General features: G+C 40.3%; 1 protein-coding gene across 1 annotated transcript; it reads right to left on the bottom strand.

The window, feature by feature from the left end:
* Positions 1 to 20,860: 20,860 nt before the first annotated feature.
* EV154DRAFT_486061 (uncharacterized protein) lies at positions 20,861 to 21,763 on the bottom strand (the record flags this gene model as incomplete). Its single annotated transcript, XM_051598806.1, has 1 exon — positions 20,861 to 21,763. One exon carries the CDS (start codon positions 21,761 to 21,763, stop codon positions 20,861 to 20,863), a length of 903 nt encoding a protein of 300 aa, XP_051452850.1.
* Between the last annotated feature and the right edge of the window lie 1,990 nt (positions 21,764 to 23,753).

Below are 23,753 nucleotides of genomic sequence, written 5' to 3'. Positions count from 1 at the left end.
CGATCTTGGCGAGACAATGCCGGTCCAACCTTTGTCAAACAGTTTATACTTGGAACAATGGGATTGTTTTGCTGCCGCGTCATACAAGGGTGCTGCTCCGGTATGTCATTGGTGTAAAGTAGCTGGTCATATGCGTAAGGAATGCCCGGAGCTTGCCAAAAGAGTGTGTTTCAAATGTAACGGTCGTGGTCACACTGCAAAGTTTTGTAAGGCCAAGAAAACCTCAGATTCTATCGACTTGCACGAGTATCTTCGTTCCTGTAACCCACGCACTGAGGAGAATCCAAATGATTCGAGTCGTGATATGGAGAATATTTCAATTGAGAAGGCAAATTCTTCGATTAAACCTAACGGCGCTTCTTCTTCAAAATGGGCGGATTATTCCCCAGATGTTGATATGGATGTACAAATCATTGAGGAGTCTGACCATCAAGTTAGCGAGTCATCCGAGACAACTGTGACCGACATGGCCGAAAACGTATTTGACATTGACCAAGACATGGTTGATCTTACTGATAGCATAGCAGATGATGAGGTGAATGCTATGGATGATTCGGCTACTGTTGATGACGTTGATATGGTTGTTGCCTCGGGTGTTGACTGTGGTGATGGCGCTACTCCTGGTCTTGGTGCTGGTGTCAACCGTGGTGATGGTGTTACTCCTGGTCCTGGTCCTGGTGATAATCGTGGTGCTGGAGGTCGCCGTAAGGGGATTGCCGGTCTTGGTACGGCTTCTCATGGTGTTGGAGTTGGAAGTAAAGTGAATGGTAATAAGCATGCTATAACTAAAAAGGACAAAACTGTTGCTCGACCGCAAGCCAAGCTCAAACAATTTGGCGAACCTGAACTTCGGGTTGGTAAAACCCCGGCTATGATTAACTATATTAAAAACCGGCTAATTATACGCGCACCATACTTTTTGCTTGAAAAAAAAAATTTGGCGCACCATACTTTTCTGTGCCGGTCAAATAATAAATTCCGGGTCGGACCAAAAATAATTTTTGCACATAGAATTTTTTTTCTAGCGCTGGCGGACCATACTTTTTTTCGCTGGCGCACCATACTTTTCTTCGCTGGCGCACCATACTTTTTTTGCTGGCGCACCATACTTTTTGGCTGGCGCACCACACTTTTTGGCTGGTGCACCACACTTTTTCGCGCACCACACTTTTTCGCGCACCACACTTTTTCGCGCACCATACTTTTTTTTCCTTCATTCTTTTTCTTTTAAACTTTTATTTTTGAAATGAATTCAAACGATTCACGACAATCTTTGAGCGAAAGCCAATTGTTAATTAACAGTCTTTTATCTGTAATCAACCCTGCCGACGAACCCAAAGACAGTTTCGAGGAGACCTTTGACAGACAAAACGCTGAGCAAGCTATTGCCGAGGAAACAACGACTGATGACTACGACTGGGAATGTCTTAGTGAGCCTGAGGAGGAAGACGTTAGTGTCGAAGCCACACGACATGTCTCTTCTTTTGCCGAGACTGTTTCCATCAATGAACGAGTCATCGAATTGAAGGCTGCTTTCGAAGCCGAGTTACCCGTGGGAAAAACCTTTGTCGACAAGGACACTGCAAGACTGGAAATACAGTCTTTCAGTAAAGCGAACAACATCCCCTTTGAGACTTGTAAAAGCGACAAATCATACATTAAGATGATTTGCAAACATTTTGGCAAATATCGTGCCGCAAAGAAGGGTGAAGGTAATATAAATTAAAATCTGCGATAAGGTCGTATAAAATAATTCGATAAATTAATTGCAAAACTAGATGAAGAGGATATTGGAACTGGTGAGGGATTAGAGAGTGTTGCGCAGCATCCCAACCGAACAACTGGAAGAACAGGGTGCTCGGCATTTGTATATGTTCGTAAGGATGCAAGAGCTGTCGGACAGCCATGGACAATCCGAACCAGCTGTTTTGAGCATAATCATCCCTTGAGTGAGGATAGAAGAGCTTACCACAACAATCGCAAGCTCAATGCAGAAGACCAGGAGCTTGCAATCAGTCTTATGCGTGCAGGAACAACGCCCAGTGAAACATTGAAGGTAAGGTTGAAAATTGATATATAGAAGGCGTTTGAGAAATCAATAGTTAGTGAAGTTGTAGTCATAATAAATAAAATTATTTTGTGTATATTCTTTAACATATCTATGCCTCTTTGTATTTTGGCTTATAATAATAATTTTTCTTGGTGACTAGATGCTTGAAACAAGAGGTGTGAATAACCTCGTTGTAACGGATTTGACAAATATTCAACAGCAATTTTGTCGAGATAATCACACCAACATGTGGAATTTCATCAAAAATCTTGAATCCAGTGGTCATCAAGTCCGCTACATGACAAATGCCGACGAAAGGATTTGTTGTGTATTTTTCATACATCAACATGGCATTGATGAGGCTCGAAAGCTTTCCGAGTGTATTGTTATTGATGCCACCTACAAGACCAATTCACACAAAATGGTCTTGTTGAATTTTGTTGTTGCAGGTACTTTGCGATCAAAAGAGAAACCGAAGCAATTGGTAACAGTGCCTATTGCGGGATGCTGGATGGATCGCGAGACAGGTGACCGCTATCGTTGGTCTATGAACTGCTTTCGTGAGATTGTTTGGCCCGTCGGTGAAAGCGCCGGTAACTTACCAAAATGCTTTGTAACCGATAACGACGAAGCCTTGTTGGGAGCAATTAAGTCTGTTTTCCCTGAGAGTAACCAAATCTTGTGCTGGATTCATATCCAAAGAAATTTCATTTTGAGATTTAAAAAAAATTTGTCGAAAGAAAAAAGACAGGACAGTATGTTAACAGTTAAAAGACGATAAGAAATCCTTTTAAATTAACTTATTGTTATAACGCAGGAAACTTGATGGAAATGGAGGTCAAGTCCTTTATGGCTATCATAAAGCAAATGGCATTAACATGCGCAACAAAGCGTGAATTTTTGCTTGCTAAAGATGCGTACGAGGCCTTTGTGTCAACCAAGGGCATGTGTGTAAAGGGTGGTGCCCAAACGATGATCAAATACCTCCATCAGTAAGTATTTATGTTGATTGCAATTTTTCTATCTAGACCGAAGGCTATACCTGGATTATTAACGCAAAAATGTAGCATGATGATCAAAAAACAATATTGGGTTGGATATTACGTCAACAACTAGATGCATATGGGCAATAGAACATCTAATAGAGTTGAGTCTACCCATGCCAACATCAAAAGAAGTAACAACACTTCGTCTGGTAGCATGACTGTTGTTACAGAAAAAATTGATCTGTGGATTAAAAAAAGAGTACGTAGTAGCTAAACCACAGTTTATATTTTGTTTACAATTCTAAAAAAATCTGTTTTTTAGGAAGACTACCGCAACTTACAGTCAATTAAAGAATCGGTCTCTCAACGACCAGGTTTTTTAGAACATGATATCATGGATAAACTTTCCTTGATAAAATTGAATGTTTCCAGCTTTGCTTTCGAAAACATCAAGAATGAGTTGATGGAAATGAAAGCTTCTGAGGAAAACCCTGACCACGTAAGCCATGTCTTATCTGGTGGGAGCTGCCTCTGTAAGCTTAGAAGAAATTTTAGGCTTCCATGCAGACACATCCTTGCTGTCTCGTTCATTGATGGAAAAATTCCATTAAACGTGATTCACCAAAGATGGAGAATCTCGTATTTTGAGGGCAACGGTAAAAATTCAATGTTTTGCAAATTTTATTATCCTTCTTAAAACTAAACTTATAATAATGTACTTCATAGTTGCTACCGTAGCCGAAGTTTCTGCCGAATTGGCTAAAGGTTCTGCAGACGTATTGGACATCAATACAACAGACATCCAAATAAGACTGGAAAAATTAATGTCTTTGTGAAGGTTTTGGGGAGCCAACAAGAATCCGTTGATCTCATAAAGGATATGGATGCTTTGATCAGTAAGTATTCAAACGATCGTTAAGAAAACACTCTCGCACCAAAAATCGTCGAAATACAGAAGGGTCGTCCTAAAGGCACCAAAAGAAACAAGCTTGGTGTGGAGCACGAAGACGAAAAAATATCTAGCGAGCAAAAAAATGCGAAAAAAAATAAGCAAGAACAAAAAAAAGTAGAAAACAACAAAACCCAAAAAAATAAACCAAGTCTTCGTGAGCCATCGACAACAGCCATCAATAAGCTCAGATCAAAGTAAATTTATACCCTGCTTAATATTTCACGGTATTAATATCTGTATTTTTTTAGATACAAACCATCGGAAGTAGTAACACGCGACTCTGACAATAGCAATCTATTCAAGATGCTAGATAGTCAGTATGCCAACGATGTTCTCGGATTTGTTAATCCCACTCCCGATGGCAATTGTGGATTTCGCGCTGTCAGTGCTGCTGTTTTTGGACACGAAGAAGCCTGGATCCAGGTCAAAAAAATGATGTTAGCTACTTTTTTAAAGTATGCTAACTCCATTTATGACAGCTACGGTTTAAACGAAGCCTACATAACAACAAAACTTCAGTCAACAAAAGCGCCATGTCTTGACAATTTGAATCTTTGGTTTGATTGTTATGGCTGCCCTCAAATAGTTGCTGATACGTTTAGACGACCCGTAATCTTGCATGCAACAACGCCAAAAACGGACAAATACGATAATCTGTGGAGGGATGATGACGGAAACGTCATTTATACCAAGGATGCAATAACTTTTGTGCCATTTCTTGGTTTAGATTTGGAGAAAATGAATGAACCTATTGTTCTTTTTTTTATTAACAGTCACTTCTATATGATTGAGCCCATCGTTGACTCCAAAACCAAGAAAGCCATTATCCCAAAAAAATGGCCAACCATCCATTTCTCTCATCAAAAAATATTCAATGCGCACCGGGACATCTGTGTCAACGACGTATCTGAATATTATCAAAACAACTAAATCTTTTTTTTTTTTTTTTTTTTTTTTTACCTATCACTTATCCTTATTATACTTATTCTTATCACATTTATCCTTAAAATCATAAAAAAATAAAATAAAAAACTTAGACAAATAAACATGAGATTGAACTCAAAAGCACAGTAGGAACAGTGATGGAATTGTTTAAACTATTTAACATCATCTTTGCATCCATTATGTGTGGGGAAAAGTATGGTGCCCGAAAAAGTGTGGTGCGCCAGCGAAAAAAGTATGGTGCGCCGGCAAAAAAAGTATGGTGCGCCAGCGAAAAAAGTATGGTGCACCAGCGAACAAAGTATGGTCCACCAGCCAAAAAAAAAGTATGGTCCGCCAGCGCTAGAAAAAAATTCTATGTGCAAAAATTATTTTTGGTCCGACCCGGAATTTATTATTTGACCGGCACAGAAAAGTATGGTGCGCGAAATTTTTTTTTTAAGCAAAAAGTATGGTGCGCGTATAATTAGCCTAAAAACCAAACTAAACATAATGCCGATAAGGCGCAATGTTAAGTAAACCTCTTCGCTTGGGCTCACTTAATGCGCGCAGCATTTTCAAGTCGACGAGCCCTCAAATACAAAAAGAATTTATTTCTTTTCTGCGTAATCGTTCTTTGTCTCTGGATGTTCTTTGTCTTCAAGAAGTTTCCTCTTTTCATCAGGCCCATCTTACTGATGATCAAATTGTTCAATTTTGTACCTTTCTTTTTCCTCGCTGCTCGGTGGTTGTCTCCAAGTATTGTGCTATTGTATGTCTTAACTCTGGTCTCTACCTGGATGACACTGCTATCTCATTGGATGAGCGTTGTGTTGTTGGCTCAGTAATGGATCTTCAACATAATGTCTTGTGTCGTGTTGCCTCTGTATATGTACCGGCACAGTCTTCGGACCGTCTTCTCTTTCTGGCCAATTTTCTATCTCTACCTTTCTTCTCCGACATGTCTACGACTCCTTGGTTGATGATGGGTGATCTCAACTTGAATCTCCATAATGTCAAGGTTACTAGTCATTCCACTGTTTCGGCGTGGTTTGATTGGGTTCGTAGTCATTTCGACAATTGTTTTCCGTCTGGTCTCCCAACTCACACGCAGGGTAACTCTAGAACTACTATTGACTATGTCTTTGGTCACCGATCTTTGGCTACTCGACTAGTGAACGGTATGAATCGAAAAGTCCCTTCGGCGTACTTTGATCATTGTCTACTCTCAATCGATCTTGTTCCTGCCCGTGTTGATATTGGTCCCGGTTGCTGGCGTTTTAACCCAACTTTATTGGATGATGCTGACTTCTTGGCGTTACTCGACAAAACCGTGGCGGTCTTTTATGATTCAGTGTTATGTGTTGATAATCCGGGTGTCAGTCATGACGAAGGACCGGTCCCTGTTCAGGATATCTGGGAATCTCTTAAGTCATCCCTTAAATGTTGTGCTCAAAACTATACTCGTCGTTCTAAACGTCGCTTCAAGAATAAGATCGCGTCGTTACAACATGAGCGTACTCTTCTGCTAGCCAATGTCACCGGCGATAACGGCTCGTCCAGTAACGTACATAAGAATATCAAACTTGATGAACTCGACCAGCTTATTGTTACTGGGATTCGGAAAGAAACGCGTGAATGCATGCTTCGGTCTGCCACTCGCTGGCACGAGCTAGGTGAACGGAACAACAGATAATTCTACCGGGTGATCAAGGAGCGCCAGTCTAAGCAAACTATACAGTCTTTGAAGTGCTCCGCTACTGGCTCGGTCTTAGTGAAATCAGATGATATTATTCGGGAGGCAAGAGGTTTTTAACAGGCGCTATACACACCCGATTTAATTGATGAGGCAGCTGTTGACTCTCTCTTGGCTAGTATCCCTGATGATGTGGTGTTATCCCCTGATGATTCTGAATCTTTGGTGGAACCTATTGTTTTGGACACTCTTCAAGATCTGGTCAGTCACATTCCCTTGGTAAAATTCCAGGCCTAGATGGTCTTCCGTTTGAGGTGTACAAGTACCTGTTCAAAACTTCGGCTGACTTTCGTACCATGCTATTAGGAATTCTGAATGATGCACTCATAGGTGTGTATCCAATCTCTTGGCAACAGACTCGTATGGTTCTGCTCTATAAGAAAGGTGATCCACTGATGCTGAAAAACTGGCGGCCTTTGTCTCTAATCAACAGCGATGCTAAACTGTTTACGAAACTTCTGGCCAATCGTCTTAATGTCGTCCTGCCTCAACTAATCAATCCATATCAAACTGGTTTTATGCCAAATCGGTTAATCTCTGACAATGGCTGGCTAAACCAAACTTTTATGGCTAATGCTCGTAATGTAGATCCTGATCTTCCACAAGTCTCCGTTTTACTAGGTCAAGAAAAAGCTTATGATAGGGTCCATCCGGAGTATCTCCGCAAGGTTCTTCTTCGGTTTGGTCTCCCTTTGATATTGGTAGATTGTCTTGGTAGTCTGTTCTTTGGTACTGAGATATCTATTTCCATTAATGGCTGGTTAGGTGTGCCTATTTCCCAGTCACGTGGTCTTCGACAAGGTGACCCTCTTTCGCCGCTATTGTTTAACTTGGCCTTTGAACGTCTCCTTAGGTCAATTTTGTGTTGTGCTGATCTTTCCGTTGTTTCTCTGCGTAGTAGTATAGCTGGGTCGAGCTCATCTCCTTTGGTGCGTCCGGTATGGCTGGATACTCCTTCATCCTCCGATCGCGATATTATTAGCCAATCTGTGTTGAATCCACCTCCCCGGCTTAAGCTTTTGAGTTATGCTGATGACTTAGAAGTTTTCCTTTCTGGTCCCGGTGAATGGGATATCCTGTTGGATCTTCTTCGGTCTTATGGATCTGCTTCTAATGCCAAGGTTAATCTTGACAAAACTGTCGTCCTATTTTTGTCGGGTGTTCGGCATGCTTCTTGGGTAGACATCACTAATTCCTCCAAAGTCGAATGGCATGATTTCTCTTCTGTGGGTTCGGTCCGGTATTTAGGCTATCCTCTATATCATACAACTAGTCAGTTGGAGTCATTTTTGGAAGATATTCGGGTCAAGATATTTCGGCACACACAAATGCTTCGTGGTCAACCCCTCTCTTTGCGTGGTTCTGGCCTGGTAGCTAATTCTCTGCTTCTTAGTCGTCTCTGGCATCTTCTTCGAGTGGTTCCTATATCAACTAAGTGGCTTGACTCGGTTAAGTCTATTGTTCGTGGCTACCTCTTACATTTCTGGCCTAGGCCTGCAATGTCTACTCTGACCTTACCTCGTAAGTTTGGTGGTGTTGGCCTTGTTGACATTCACGATCAAAGCTTTAGTCTTCATCACATATATGTGCAACGTTTAGTGGCTGGTCCCACTCCAACCGACATTGTCTCTCCCTGGATAGTTCGATGCTTCCAAATATACTCTGGTCACTCCTCCATTTTACCATGGTTCATGTTTCCCAGCTATAACTCATCTTTCTGGTTTACTGGCAAAATTACCGACACTGGAACTCTCTTCTACTTGGTGCTCCCGTTGGTACTTGGATCTTCCATTGAAATGTGTTATTTCTGTATCCACGGCAGTCAATGGTCGGGCTCCCACCTTAGTTCCATCAAGTATTCCACTTCGGTATCTGATATCTCATATCTACTCTTGGGATCAAGAAGAAGGTAGTCTGGTTCATAATCACGTGTCTACCAAGCCAAAGGTTCGTGAGACTATTCGGGCCTTGTTCCCCCTTGAAGGTTGCTTTGCTGCGACAGGCTTTTTGCCCAATGCCATGCTTCCTCAGGCCCAGCGTGATCTTCTAACGCCTAGTTGGTTACCTGACCTCTCCAAATGGTGTGTGCCAAATGGTCCCTGGAACTTTAGTACTGTCGCTGGTACCCTCCCACGTGAGCTTCGGTGGTTTTGGCATCAGGATCGTTCCAAGTTGGATTATCCTCCTAAGATCCCGGAGATTGTACCAACACGATGTTTGCTGAAACCTGTTTTGTGGCGTCGTTTCTGGACTCTTAATGTGATCAGTAAGGCTTTTACACCTTGGTGGCGGTAACTACAAGACTGTATTGGATATCGCGCTAAGCTACAGAGATGGTCTCCTTTGAATTTTCTTAGTGCTACCTGCCCTATATGCCTAGTGTTTTCCTCAGAAGATCTTTTTCACTTTGTGGTCGGCTGTTTTGATAAATGGCAATTTTGGTGCAACGTCATTTCGCTTCTTGAAATAGGTGACGACTTTCAAAACGAATACTACGTCTGGTCTGGCATGGTCTCTCTTTGTTCTATTAAATCCAAACGTCTAAAGCCTGATATTCTGGTTCTATTAGGCTCAGCTTTTAGTATACTTTGGAAATACCATTGGCAGTGTGTTATGGAAGATGGCCTATGGAGCTCTCACGCGGCTTTTAACATGTTCCAACAAAACCATTCTGTTCTTATTGCTTCGACCTTCGCAAAGTCAACAGTACCAAAAATTAGTTTAGTCAAGCCTTCGGGCTAATTTATAATTTGTACATAATTTAATAAACTTACAGTTCATACAAAAAAAAAAAAAAGAAACAATTTTTACATGCGACGTTAGGCTTTCTTTCGCTTAAAGAATTTTTACAAAAGGTATTTGCATCCTCCAAAAGGTATTTGCATCCAAAAACTTGTTTCGACGATATCTCGGTGAATTCTATCTATCCATCCAATTTTCTTTTTGCATTCGACGCGTCTTTGCAAGTTCTATCTTTTTCAATTATTACGCTTTCGTTCATCTCTTCGATCTCGACTACAGTCTCGACATTTATAGAAATCTTCGAACAAAAAACTTTGGTGAATTCTTGATACACGATCGATTTACACGACTGATTTTAAGGACCGACTGAATAATAGCAAAAACCGTGACATAGACTTTAAAAATTGAAAAAGAGTGACGTTTCATATTCAGTAGATCGTGTATCTGCGGGATTGAAAGGCCTTTGATCGCAGGTACAAAACTTACACTAAGAATATTTAAATCTTACAAATTAAGTGGGTGATGAATGACTAGGAATCGAAAAGTCTTACAAATTAAGTAGGTGACGAATGACTGGGAATCGAAAAGTCTTACAAATTAAGTGGGCAACTGAATAGTAATCGATTCAAAAGGAATTCAACTTAATACTTTCATTGCCCTTTAAATTTGTTGACATAATTAAAAAAGAATATTAAACTTTAACAATAAATAAAATAAATAAGGATCCTTAAACAAAATAACTGTATCAAAAACCTATGAGAAATAATGTCATTTTAACTTAAGCACGTCAATAATTAAGACTTCTAATAAGAACTTCAAAAATAATGTAATGTAACTACTAAGTATTTTTTATAGAAAGCATGAAAAACATTAAAAGTTATGTCTGAAGAACTTAAGACTGATAGAATTAAGAAATATGAATAAACGATACTAAATGTAAGTCTCACAATTGCAAGTAAGAATAGTTATGTCAAAGAGCATAAGGTTTATTTTGGTTTGTGAAAGTGAGGATAATTGTGGAAACTATTGTTTAGAAAAGAATGGCAAAATCTTGCTTGTTACAGATATCAGGATATGATTGTCTAAGACGGTCATGGTCCATGTCAATGACAGGTTTATCAAACTTCTTCAAACGTCCAGTGGGAGTGCGATGGAATTCCACTGCGTAGAAATGCGAGGACGAATACAGAAGAGTGATTGGCATATCGACGTTTTTCAATGGCATATTACGAGAGGAAAGAAAACTTGTGCTTCACGGTTCACCCTAGGCTCTCCTGTATCTTTTAAGAGATACTTAACATGGCTGAAAAGAATCACAGGCCGTTCAAATGTGTCTGCCACAACTTGGGGACAGCTGAATGTGCTGAACCACAAAAGTTGGTCTTCTTCTTCGAGACAAGGTGATTTAGAAGAATTAAGTCGTCTAACCATCTTAATCTTTTCTAATTCAATACACTTTTCATCTACAGGCTTATATAAAGTATCATGATACTGAATATACGTCTGTAACATTTGATGTTTGACCTTTAACCATTGACTTTGGTCATTATATACCTCAAGGGCTACAGCTCTAAAACCACAATTTCCGTCAGCTCCAACGTTATGAATCGCAGCAATTACATTTTTGGGGCTGATATGAATCCAATCAAAGGCCACATCCTTTTTAGAGTTGCGGTAGGTGATAACGCTAAATAATATATAAATAAGTAGATATAAGTCAAAATAAATCGTATTGTGTTAATAGGAATATGCAACTCTTTACCGATCATAATGCGATACTGATTTTTCAGTTTTAATATCGCTACCAGAAGAGGAGGGATCTTCGCGAACAAACATAGTAAGTTTTCTTTTTTTTTGTTGAAGATCAATTTCTTTTTCTTCAAGGAACAGTTCTTTTCTCTTTCTCTCAAATTCTTCATTTTCTTTTCTTTCTTTCTTTCTTTTTATCTCTTTGTTTTGATGCTCTTCAAACAACTCTGATGCAATCTTGAGCCTTTCAGTGTTACTCTTGACACCACGCTTTGACTTACGCCCCTTTCTGTTTGTATTTACGGAAGGCGGTTGCAGCTCATCCATTTTGATTTCTGGTTCTTTTATATCCAAATCAGCCTTTTCCAACACTTTGATAGCATCGCTGATTTCTTGCTGTGTTCCCAGCGAGTTTATTTTGGTAAACATACCATGCAACAGTTTCTCAACACGGAGCATCATTCGTTCTCTGTTGTTCTTTGGCTCGTCTTCTGTATGTTCTACAAAAATAAACATTAGCTTCGGATTTTTTCTTTTTAAGTAGCTGTAATAATAAATACCTTTAGTTGACGAAGGCATAGGGTTTCCTCTGCGTGCTTCGTTTTTATCGTCATTACCACTTTCATCAAGATACTCGTTGAAGTTTCTTTTTTCGTTATCAATAACTTTTATACGTCAAAAAATAAGAATTTACGTTTGCTAAATTTTAATTTATACACAACGTACCTTCTTGAACGCGGGTAGCGGTATCTACTACAATTTCGTCGTCTATTTTCTTACATGTTAAGTTCTAATCAAATGATGTGTTTGATATGTACGACTCACCTTCACCGTCTATATCATATACTGCTCTTGCTGTTTTCTCAAATGGAACTTCACCCTTGACTTTGTTTTCAGTTCCCACTTCGTCTAAGGTTTAAAGATTGTATTTATGACTTCATTAGTTACTTATTTTCGGCCTTCAACGTAATTTTATGATATGATATTCCATCCTTCTTTGAATACAAAGCACGAAACATTAAAAGGCACATATTGACAGTTATAATTATCACATACATTTAAGCAGCGTAACAAAAACAATAGCGTAGATACCAATTCAATATATCACAATTGATGAAGGACTTTGTTGTATTTAAAATATTCACTGAGACAGCGATAAACAGAAACATGCATAACATATAACGTCCCATACTAAATGCCTCACATTTATAATTTTATAGCAAAAATGAAAGAAAAAAAAACTTACCAGGCTTCTCTTTGGTCATATTTTGATTGCTGTCACGGCTCCCGTCACCACATTCTCTAACCTCTTCATAATCTAGAAACCAAAAATCATTAAGCGCATTCGGCCACTATTTTTATGTAAACAATTACCTTCATCGCGCTCAAATCTCCAACGATTATCTACAATTGATAGAGGCAAGACTCCAGGATGAATGCTGATAACGCATGGACACGGAAGATTATACCTTACACGATCCCAGCAATTACAGTCATTTCCTTTCGAGACGAAATTATCTTGCAAGGATACGACAAGGTTTTCTCTAATCTTATCCATAGCAAAGCGGACAACATTAAAAGCGAGGGCTTTAAATCAATATTCTCGGCTTTCGTCGAATGAAACAGAATCGATACTGATTCTTTCAATTGCTAATCTTCTGTATCTATCATCTCTCTACATTTTAAAAAAGATTGGTGTGATTATTTTACAAATTTTCAACTTAAACAAATCCTAAACGGACAAACCTTTTTTTCATAGTACGCATGCATTCGTTTGGTTGTAAGCGTCATTCTGGAGGCGGATTGACTTCCCAGAGCTCTCTTAAGTCCCGAATGGAAACTCTCTGCTCTTCCAGATGTACGGTTTCCCATGTGGGCATGGTTGTTGGCGTATAATCCAGCCCAGTGTTTCGTCTCGTTTTCTTTCATTAAACTTTTTGTAAAATCAGTCATTAGCCATAAGCAAACAGGGAATGTTATCATAAATACTTACACATCCTTCAGATACGACAAAGCCATCTGACCGTTTTCCTTGAAATATCCCACAGTAGTGATGATTTTTTCGAAATTGTCACATGCTTTTCTGAATGATGACATATTCCAGCTACTCATCATTGACTTAAACTCGATTTCTGCTTCGGTGATACGTAAATTGTATTCGGCAGAAGCAACTTTACCAATCGCAAGTTTTGTCAACATCGTGTTCCAGAGAGGCCACGAACATAACAAGTGCTGACTCTCGGGGAAAACGTTTTCGATTGCATTTCGCAAAGCTTGCTCGTTGTCAGTAACGATGACCGAAGGTAACTTGTATCTGGTTTCGGTTGGCCAAACAGCATCCCTCAATTCTTCCAAAATCCACTGATACGTATTTTCCGTCACATTGTTGACAAATGCGGCAGCAATAGCGAATGTCTGCAAACGGTTAATTCCTTTAATAGAGGAGGAGTTGCTGGTTCCGACAATGTTAACGAGTGACATTTTGTGAGCGTTTGTCTTATACGTAGCGTCAATTGTTATAGTTTCTGGCCATAGTCTGGCTACCTTTATAGCCTTTTCGTGAATAAAAAAAGGCACTTGACTTCCTGATCACCTTTCACCTGGATACGAATGACGTACCCGAGATTTTCTAATTCAGTGATAAGATGATACATCTCTTTCCCTCTATTATCATTCAAATACAAAGACTGGATGTTCTGGATGTCTTTTTTGATTATGTTTTTGTCATTCAATGCTTTCAGGGTCTAATAACGTATATGTAATGAGTACATGAGATATTCTGCGCTGTTAAAAAAATAGTGACATTCATAACGCTGGTGACAGGATCTTTGTGTCCACTGGACAAAATTGAGTAGATTCTTTCCGTAATTTCTGGACTCTGCTTACGATGCATAGCATAAGTTGTAACATCCTGTGAAATTGGGTGGCTATGGTGCATATGATTTTTGGTGACAGTGAATCCAAACAATGAAACCGAAGCAGGACAAAGAAACTTTTGAGTGCTTTTTTTGTAAACTGTTTTTTTTTCAGGCACAGTTGAATCTTTAGAAGTAAGGTCAATGGTTTCATCAACCTCTTCATCATCAATAATCGAGTCATTCGTCTTTCCAAGTTCACGCTTGAAACCACCATGCTTATAGTTGTAAATAAACTGACCAAGTCGAGGATGAGAGTCTTTGATTGAAAAAACTACGTTCTACTTTTTTCCAAAGGTACTAATCGCAGTATTAAGATCTTCCCTCGATTCAAAATACTTGCCTACAGCAAAAGTACAATTAAATTCAGCATGCATGCTGTCGCGAACATGTCTGGTCTGAGAGAGCATTATAACAACAAACATAAAAGGGTAACAAAAATTATCGGCGTTATGTCAAAACTACTTCCTTCATCCCGCAGATACACGATCTACTGAATATGAAACGTCACTCTTTTTCAATTTTTAAAGTCTACGTCACGCTTTTTGCTATTATTCAGTCGGTCCTTAAAATTATCGTGTAAATCGATCGTGTATCAAGAATTCACCAAAACTTTTTTCAATTCTCAATTTTCAATTCTTGATTCCAATTTTGAAAATGAATGACATGGAATCAAATGATCGGTTGTCCTGGACAAATGTTGTTGCACGTGGGGCGTCCAATAAAATTGTTCGTCCAATGTATCGCTTTAAGGTGCAAGACTTGGAATCTAAGCTTTCTGGTACGGTAATTTACCAACATCTTGACCTGGAAATTCAAATCTTGGCTCGTAAAGCTGCTGCTATTGTGCGTCAGGCTTTGACTCCTGGTTCGGTTCTTTTTTCTTTTCCCGCTCGTCTTTTTAAAGTTTGGGCAGAAGCTTATACGGCCATTGAGGCCAGTTGTGGTAAGATCGCGGGTGTTCGGCTTCTTAGTATGTATGGTGGTAAGTCAACTGGTGATCTTCTGGTGGAAGTGAAGTTTTGGAGCCCCGAAAGTACAACAAAGGCTGTCTGAACAGGTGTAATGGTCGGTGAACTTTGTTTCAAAGCTTCCCCTTCACATGATGGTATGTCAAATAGTAATTCCGTGCATATCAAGTTGAGCATGCTAAGAATTCCTGATGAAGAGAATTTTGCTGCCGATTTGAAACGGTCTCTAAAGTATTATGGTAAGGTGTACCAGATCAAGAAGTTCACTTATCACGGTTTTTGGGGGGTGAGGTGTCTGTTTTGTTGGATGTTTTTGAAGGTTACCAGAATGATCTTGGTAAAACACTGAAAGCCGAGCGTCTGTCCAACAGTTTGTACCTAGAACAATGGGATTTTTTTGCTGCTGCTTCCTTCAAAGGTGCTGTTCCTGTGTGCCATTGGTGTAAAATGGCTGGTCATCTTCGAAAGGATTGTCCTGAATTGGCCAAAAGGGTGTGTTTTAGCTGTAATGGTTATGGTCATACCGCAAAAGTTTGTAGGGCCAAAAAGAACAATAGTGAAGCAGTTGATTTGCACGAGTATATGGGTTCCAGCAATCGCACGAAAGATGATGGTAATGATACATCCACGGCTGTTCGTCATGGTCCTAAAGATTGTGACAAAGGTGAGACACTTACTAAGGGCTCGCCATCTTCAAAATGGGCTTCGACATCTGCAGTATTTGACGTTGACATGGACTCTGCCTCTCCTGTGGAGCTTGAGCTTAGCGACTCAGCTCAGACAATTGGGTCTAGCCTGTGCGATGACATGAGTGAAGATGAAGACTTGGCAGTTGGTGTACCTAGTGATGTCTCGGTTGGTGCCTCTGGGTCTGGTGGTGGTTCCGGTGTGAGCTCTGATGTTGGTGATGTGTCTCAGGTCCGTGGTATTAGTCTTGGTGCTGTTTCTTCTGGAACTGGTGGTGATATGTCTGGTGCTGGTGGTAATATGTCTGGTGCTGGTGGTGATATGTCTGGTGCTGGTGGTGATATGTCTGGTGCTGGTGGTGATATGCCTGGTGCTGGTGGTAATATGTCTGGTGGTGGTGGTGGTCCTATTCTCGGCTCAAAGAAAGGAAAGACAGCTCAGCCTGCTGCCGGTAGTGTAAAAAAAGCATCTAGTTCTTCGAAGAAAATGGGTGTGCCTCCGCCATATATATCTATTCATATCCAAAAGAAACCCAAACAGACTGCCGATAAGGCGCAATGTTAGGTACACCTCTTCGCTTGGGCTCACTTAATGCACGCAGCATTTTCAAATCGACGAGCCCTCACATTCAAAAGGAATTTATGTCTTTTCTGCGCAATCGTTCTTTGTTTCTGGATGTTCTTTGCATCCAAGAAGTTTCTTCTTTTCATCAAGCCCATCTTACTGATGATCAAATGCTTCAATTCTGCTCGTTTCTTTTTCCTCGTTGTTCGGTGGTTGTCTCCAAATATTCTGCTATTGTATGTCTCAATTCGGGTCTTTATCTGGATAACACTGCTGTTTCATTGGACGAGCGTTGTGTTGTTGGTTCAGTTATGGATCTTCAGCATAATGTCTTCTGTCGCGTTGCCTCTGTGTACGTACTGGCACAGTCTTCGGACCGTCCTCTGTTTTTGAACAATTTTCTTTCTCTTCCTTTTTTCTCTGACATGTCTACTGCGCCTTGGCTACTTATGGGTGATCCCAACATGAATCTTCATAATGTCAAGGTTACTGGTCAGTCCACTGTGTCTTTCTGGTTTGATTGAGTGCGTAGTCATTTCGACAATTGCATTCCTTGTGGTCTTCCTACTCACACACAGGGTAACTCAAGAACTACTATTGATTATGTCTTTGGTCATCGCTCTCTGGCTACTCGACTGGTTAATGGTATGATTCGAAAAGTCCCTTCGGCGTATACAGATCATTGTCTACTATCAATCGATCTTGTACCTGCCCGTGTTGATATTGGTCCTGGTTGTTGGCGTTTCAACCCTACTTTATTGGATGATGCTGAGTTCCTGGTTCTGCTGGATAAGACCGTGGCGCCCTTCTTTGATTCCATTGTTTGTGTTGATAATCCTGGTGACGGTGGTGGGGGTGAACCAGTGCCTGTTCAAGACATATGGAAATCTTTCAAAGTGTTACTGAAGTGCTGCGCACGGAAGTACACTAGAGGTGCTAAGGCTCGGTTCAAGAACAAAGTTGCTTCGTTACAACAGGAACGTACAATTCTGCTATCAACTGCGTCGGGCATTATCACTAGTGATGCTGTGTTAACTCAGTCTGGTTCTGGAAGTATCTTGGTTGATTCCTCGAAACTGAAAGAGCTGGATCAACTGATTGACAATCAGATTCAGAAAGAAACGCGTGAATGTATGCTTCGCTCTGCTACTCGCTGGCATGAACTGGGTGAACGTAACAACAAGTATTTCTACCGAGTTATAAAGGAGCGTCAGTCTAAACAGACTATACAATCCTTAAAGTGCTCCGCTACTGGTTCTGTCTTGGTGAATTCAGATGATATTATTCGGGACGCAAGAGGTTTTTACCAGGAGCTATACACACCCGATTTAATTGATGATGCAGCTGTTGACTCTCTCTTGGCAAGTATTCCTGATGATGTGGTGTTGTCTCTAGAAGATTCCGACTCGCTGACAGATCCTATTCTGATGGATACTCTGCAAGATTTGGTTGGTCATACTCCCCTTGGTAAAAGCCCTGGTTTGGATGGTCTTCCTTTTGAGGTGTACAAATACCTATTCAAGTCTTCGGCTGATTTCCGTACGATGCTGCTAGGTATTTTAAATGATGCTCTTATCGGTGTGTTTCCTTCTTCTTGGCAACAAACTAGGATGGTCTTACTTTTCAAGAAAGGTGATCCAATGTTACTCAAGAACTGGCGCCCGCTCTCTCTCATTAATAGCGATGCAAAGTTGTTCACAAAACTTCTGGCTAATAGGCTTAATACCGTTCTTCCTCAGCTGATCAATCCTTACCAAACTGGTTTTATGCCTCATCGATTGATCTCGGACAATGGTTGGTTAAATCAAATGTTTATGGCTAATGCTCGTGATGTGGCTCCTGATGTTCCTCAGGTGGCAGTTCTGCTGAATCAAGAAAAGGCGTATGATAGGGTCCATCCGGATTATCTCCGCAAGGTGCTTCTTCGATTTGGTTTTCCCCTGACGCTGGTGGATTGTCTAAGTACTCTGTTCTTTGGTACGGAGATATCCCTCTCTATCAATGGTTGGTTAGGAATGCCTATACCTCAGTCTCGAGGTCTACGGCAAGGTGATCCTCTCTCTCCTCTGCTCTTTAATTTGGCCTTTGAACCTCTTCTTCGGTCCATTCTAGCGTGCTCTGATCTCTCTGTTGTCTCTCTTGGTAGTGGTGCGGTGTCTTCGGCGGTGTGTCCTCTGGTTCTACCGGTGTGGATTGATACTCCTAGCTCATCCGATCGCGATTTTATCAGTCAGTCGGTGGTGAACCCTCCTCGTCCTGTTAAATTAATAAGTTATGCTGATGACTTGGAGGTGTTTTTAACTGGTCCAGGCGAATGGCCGGTCTTGAAATCTTTATTGGATTGCTGCGGTCTAGCTTCTAATGCCAAAGTAAATCTTAGTAAAACGGTGTTGGTGTCTCTCTCCGGTGTTGGTCATGCTGAATGGGTCGACTTTGCTCAATCCGAAGGTCTGGACTGGCATGATTCTAGTTCTGTTGGTGCGGTGCGATATCTTGGTTACCCTGTATACCATACCTCAACGCAGCTCGATGCGTTTCTGGATGAAGTTCAACTTAAAATACTGCGACACTCGAATATCTTACGTCAGCGCAATCTCTCTCTGCGTGGATCAGGTCTTGTTGCCAATTCTCTGCTTTTAAGTCGGCTCTGGCACATTTTGCGTGTGGTGTCTGTTCCAACTAAGTGGCTCGATTCTGTCCAAGCTCTCGTTCGTGGATATTTACTTCCTTTTTAGCCCCGGCCCTCGATGTCTACTATGTATGTCCCGCAAAAATTCGGCGGTGTTAGCTTGGTTGATGTGCATCTGCAACAGCTAGCTTTGCAACACATCTACATTCAGCGGTTGATCTCCGGCCCAAAGACAACTGATTTTGTTTCTCCTTGGCTGGTTCGTGGTATCCAGTTATATACCGGTCATGCCTTAATTTTACCCTGGTTCTTATATCCGACTAAATTTCAAAATTCACTCAAACGGATAGTTCCTTTGGCTCAACTAGGCAAAATTCTACAGAAGCTTCCTACGCTGTCCTTGTCGAACACATGGTCTGCTCGATGGTTTCTAGATTTGCCTCTTCAATGTGTTGTAACTGTTGGTGATGCAGTTAGTACTTGGTCTCCGACATTGGTACCTTCTTCTGTGCCCTTTCGGTATTTGGTCTCTGATATCTTTTCTTGGAATAAGACTACCGACAACATGCAAAATACACGTGTCGTCAATGCTAGCAAAGTGAAAGAGGTTTGACGAGCTTTGTATCCATCCGATGGCTGGTTTGCTGCAACTGGTTTTCTTCCAACAGCTTTGCATAATCAGTCAAACCGCGATGTTCTGCTCCCGGCATGGCTGCCAGCGCTTTATCATTGGACTATCCCCCAAGGCCGTGGTACCATGGTTACTGTTTCTGGCGGTGCGGGGCAAAAGGATGTAATCTCGAGGGTTTAATCGTTCGGTCTATTATTTCCCCGGAGGGTGTAAATAAAAAACGGTCACGGAAAAAATAAATATATAAAGAACCATTAATTTGTTTGTTTTTTATTTCTCTAATCATCTTTTTACATTTTTCAATTAACTTTAAGTGTGTTTGAGATGGGGTATTATCACGGACTGAACAGGAACAAGACACAGAAACTACTTGGCGACACGAGGGGGGAGATTGGTTAAGATAAAATATGTTTATTATTAAGAGGGGGAGGGGTTAGAACTAAGATCCAGAATAACATTTTTCTAATAAATAACTAACATCTATTTGTACTATTTCTTATACATGGGAAAAACTACGATGGGTTTAAATTATAGAATAACAAGGGACTTTACGGAACAGATATGAGTAGATTATTGACAAGGATGAGTAATTGAGATTTGACGAGTAGTAACAGGCTGGATTTAGTTGACATTGAATAATATGATGGTTCGGGGAATATTTATGGTTTGACACGGGCGGGGAAACTGGATTAGGAATAAAAGTAAAAGATGATCGGGAAAAGGTTTACTAAGGTTGAGTCAGACAGGAAGCGGGAGTAATATTGAGAAGCAGATTAGTGATATGTTTTACAAGGAGTTCGGTGGCGGGCAAGATATATTGATATGATTTTGGTACAAGGTTTTACAGGGAGTTTGGTAGCGGACAAGATATACGGAAATGATTTTTGGTACAAGGTTTTACAGGGAGTTTGGTAGCAGACAAGAGATACTGCTATTAATTTCTAGAACAAGGTTTCTCAAGGGGTTTGAGATCATGGTTAAGTTATGCAGACAATGACAGGGCGAGTAAGTTCATGACAGGGATATTCCTATTAAAGGTGCAAAGACTCAAACGATTAAAAACTCCGGGGAACAGTTGTTTTAGTTAAAAAATGGGATTTTTTTGATTTTTAAAATTTTTTATAACATGCATACACAGTGTTTCTATAGTTACAAAGGATCTTTGCTGCATGGGCTTTATCGTCAGTGATAATTTGTATGTCATCTTTAGGATTATCAACGCGTACAAGATATTGCTTCCCTTCAATTATTTTGTAGCATACAGTCCAGAAATGCGACCCACTGTAGGATGAAGAGTATACCCTTCCTTATATCTCATACTTGATACTTTCCGACATGGTAAAAGTATGAGGGAAGTAAATCCCATCTTCGTCTATCCCATGACCTCTTGCGTTTCCAATAAAAAGGAAGGCAGCGAAATCTACAAGGCTTACAGAATTTTGGGATGTTATGGTGCCAAGGCACCTTTCCCCACCTTCCATTTGTCTACACGCATGCTTCATCTCTCTAATGATGTGTATGTATTTAAAAACGTTGCTAAACTCCTGGTCCAAATCGGCTTGACTGGCAAATGTTTTCTTTGCAGAAATCCAAGAACGCATCTCCAAACCTATTTCAAACAAAGGTGAGAACTCACAGCTAGGATCTACAAAGCCGTGGTTTGGGTTCACAGAACAAATATGGGACCTCAATGTCAAACCTATTGGAAAGTTTGACACCTTCTCTTGGAATTCCGGAGAAGATCTTGTCATCATCAGATTTAGAACCTCCAGGCAATCACTGCATTCACCCCGAGGGTACTGAAATCCAGTTCCTTTCGTCTTTGGAATGGCCCAGATAAACTCTCTAGCCTTCGACGAGACCTCTGGGGTTAAGCAATGCTTACTATCTATAACGTCTGTGAACTGCGGTTCAATGTACTTCTGATAACTGCTGATAAGCACCTGATCAAAAATGTTGTCCGACTCAACATCCAATCCAGAGAAGTCGATGGCGGGGAATACACAGTTCCAATGAAGCTCAAACGTGGCATCGATGAAACAGGAGTTGTTTGTGTTCATGCTTATGTGGCTGTAAAACTTTAAACGCTGTCTTGTTCTGTTTGGTCTGGTACGGCCACTTTCATCATACTTTCTTGTAAGCTCTTGGTACGTCTTGATGGTCAACAGCTGTTTTTTTTGAGCTGGTTTAACCAGAGTATTTTTCTTCATTGCTGGTGTTGTAAGGTTTTTGGTATGAAATTTAAGATAAGGAATAAAAAAAGAATAACAGATGTATTTATAGTGAGCACCAGACTGTGAAAGTAGTCAACTTATTTAGAAATAATAATAAAAGGTTATAGCTTTGGATAACTTTAGCGACGAAATCAGTTCAATGCAGAATTTGAAGGAGTAGTAATATACAACTGAATCTTTAATTTGATGATTTAAGTAGGAAGTTATGTTCAAGTATAATTAAGATCTTATTAAATTCAATAACTAAAAATAAGGATTAAGACGAGACTTAATGACAAATTCAAAGTGAAGTAAAGACTGACTGAAGAAATGTTTATTTGTTTTTAGGGACCCCTTTTATAGAAAAAGGGGAGAAAAGCAGTCAAAAAATTTCGGAGGAATTTGGGGGAAAAACCCAAAGAAAGAAAAAAAGTAGTGTACCACTGGTATGTCCTTTACAATTGCTTCAAGTTCTGAATTGCGGAGTTCACAGATTTTCGGTTGTGTTCTCATTGAAATAACGTCGCTTTCAGGAACATAACCTTCAGCATAAAGCTCTTCAAACAGCTTGACCAAATCTACGGATTCGGCAGACTTTACGGACTTGTTGTCACTAATGTCATTCGCATCAAAATAATCGTCTCCCCCCATGATATCTTGACTGGGATCATTAACAATGAACCCATTGAACACCTTCTCCTTCACTTCTTTTTCCATCGTTCCAGTGAAAATCATGTCTTCCAAATCGGCTGTAGTTTTGTCAAATTGAATGTATTCATCAGTGTCAGCGATGTTGTAATCTGCAAGGAAGGACGCAATGTTTTTTCCATTTCATCGTCGTGTTTGTCTTTAATTTTACTGTCCTTATCAACTCCAAATACATCGTAAAAGTTCGTTCCTTGATTAACAGAAGACGCCGTTTCAACAACCTTTCTTTTCTTGGAGATAGACGCTTGCGTACCGTAGATTGCATTCATGGTATCCGGAGCTCCACTATCACTAAGTTCATAGAAGCTTTTGATCAATTTGTTTTGATGTGGTTGTTCGGTTTGTGGACCCATAGTTTGGCTTAACACCGTCATTGTAATAGCCTAACATTTCATCGCCGTAGATGCATGATACCTTGATAATTTCACGCAAAGTTTCGCTTAAATGGGATACTTTAGTGATAAACCTATACAAGTTTCGGTGGTACGATTCCATTCCATTCGATGTACGTAATTCGTGTCTACGAAGATCCTTTTTCATCAGTGATTTGGCATTGAAGATCATTGATGACACGCTCTTTTCAAGCCACCACTGAGGCCAGGCTCTGCTGTCAGGGAACTTTTCAAGAATGAGATTTGCCGTCTCAAGGAACAAGTCATTGTTTGTCGTCTTTTGGAGTTTGTAAGTCAATGCAATAAACGTCTTGGCATTTTCAGGGGAAACAATTTTCTGCATTTTAACGATACGTTGGACTGACTGCATCCAATGAAAGTAGCAACCTTTAATATGTCCAAGAGACTCATCCTCGTTCATACCAAAGTATTTTTGGCAGGCCTTTTGGAAACCTTGGCGTTCCGCCAAAGAGAAATCCATAATCATGCCGAGGAAAAACTTCTGCTGGATGGCGAATTTCTTAAATAAGGCCTCAAAATAAAAAGAAATTTGCTTGGCCGTTTGATACTTAATTATAGCTTGAAAAAGTACAACATGTTTTCTCATCTCTTCCACATAAACGACAGATGATAACAGATAGAAGCCGGTTGATACATCTTTAAATATAACGTCAGTAATGATAGGATTCTTATGAAAAGGTAAGGGAAGCAAACTCATTGCAGGATGAGAAAATGTGATGCAAAACTTTGGATCAACAATCTGAGCATGATCGATCTGTCCTGCAAAGTCTTCCTCAATTTTTACAAAATCGGCCAAAAAGTCATTGTTGGTTTTGTCAGCAAAACCTGGTTGATGTGTTGATTCTTTTAATTCTCTCTTTACACTT

The sequence above is a fragment of the Mucor mucedo genome (genome assembly GCF_025094135.1).
Source record: "Mucor mucedo strain NRRL 3635 chromosome Unknown EV154scaffold_131, whole genome shotgun sequence".
NCBI classification, from domain to species: Eukaryota; Fungi; Mucoromycota; class Mucoromycetes; order Mucorales; family Mucoraceae; genus Mucor; species Mucor mucedo.
Note: the sequence above shows the minus strand (reverse complement) of the source record. Positions and strands in the feature narration are given on the sequence as shown.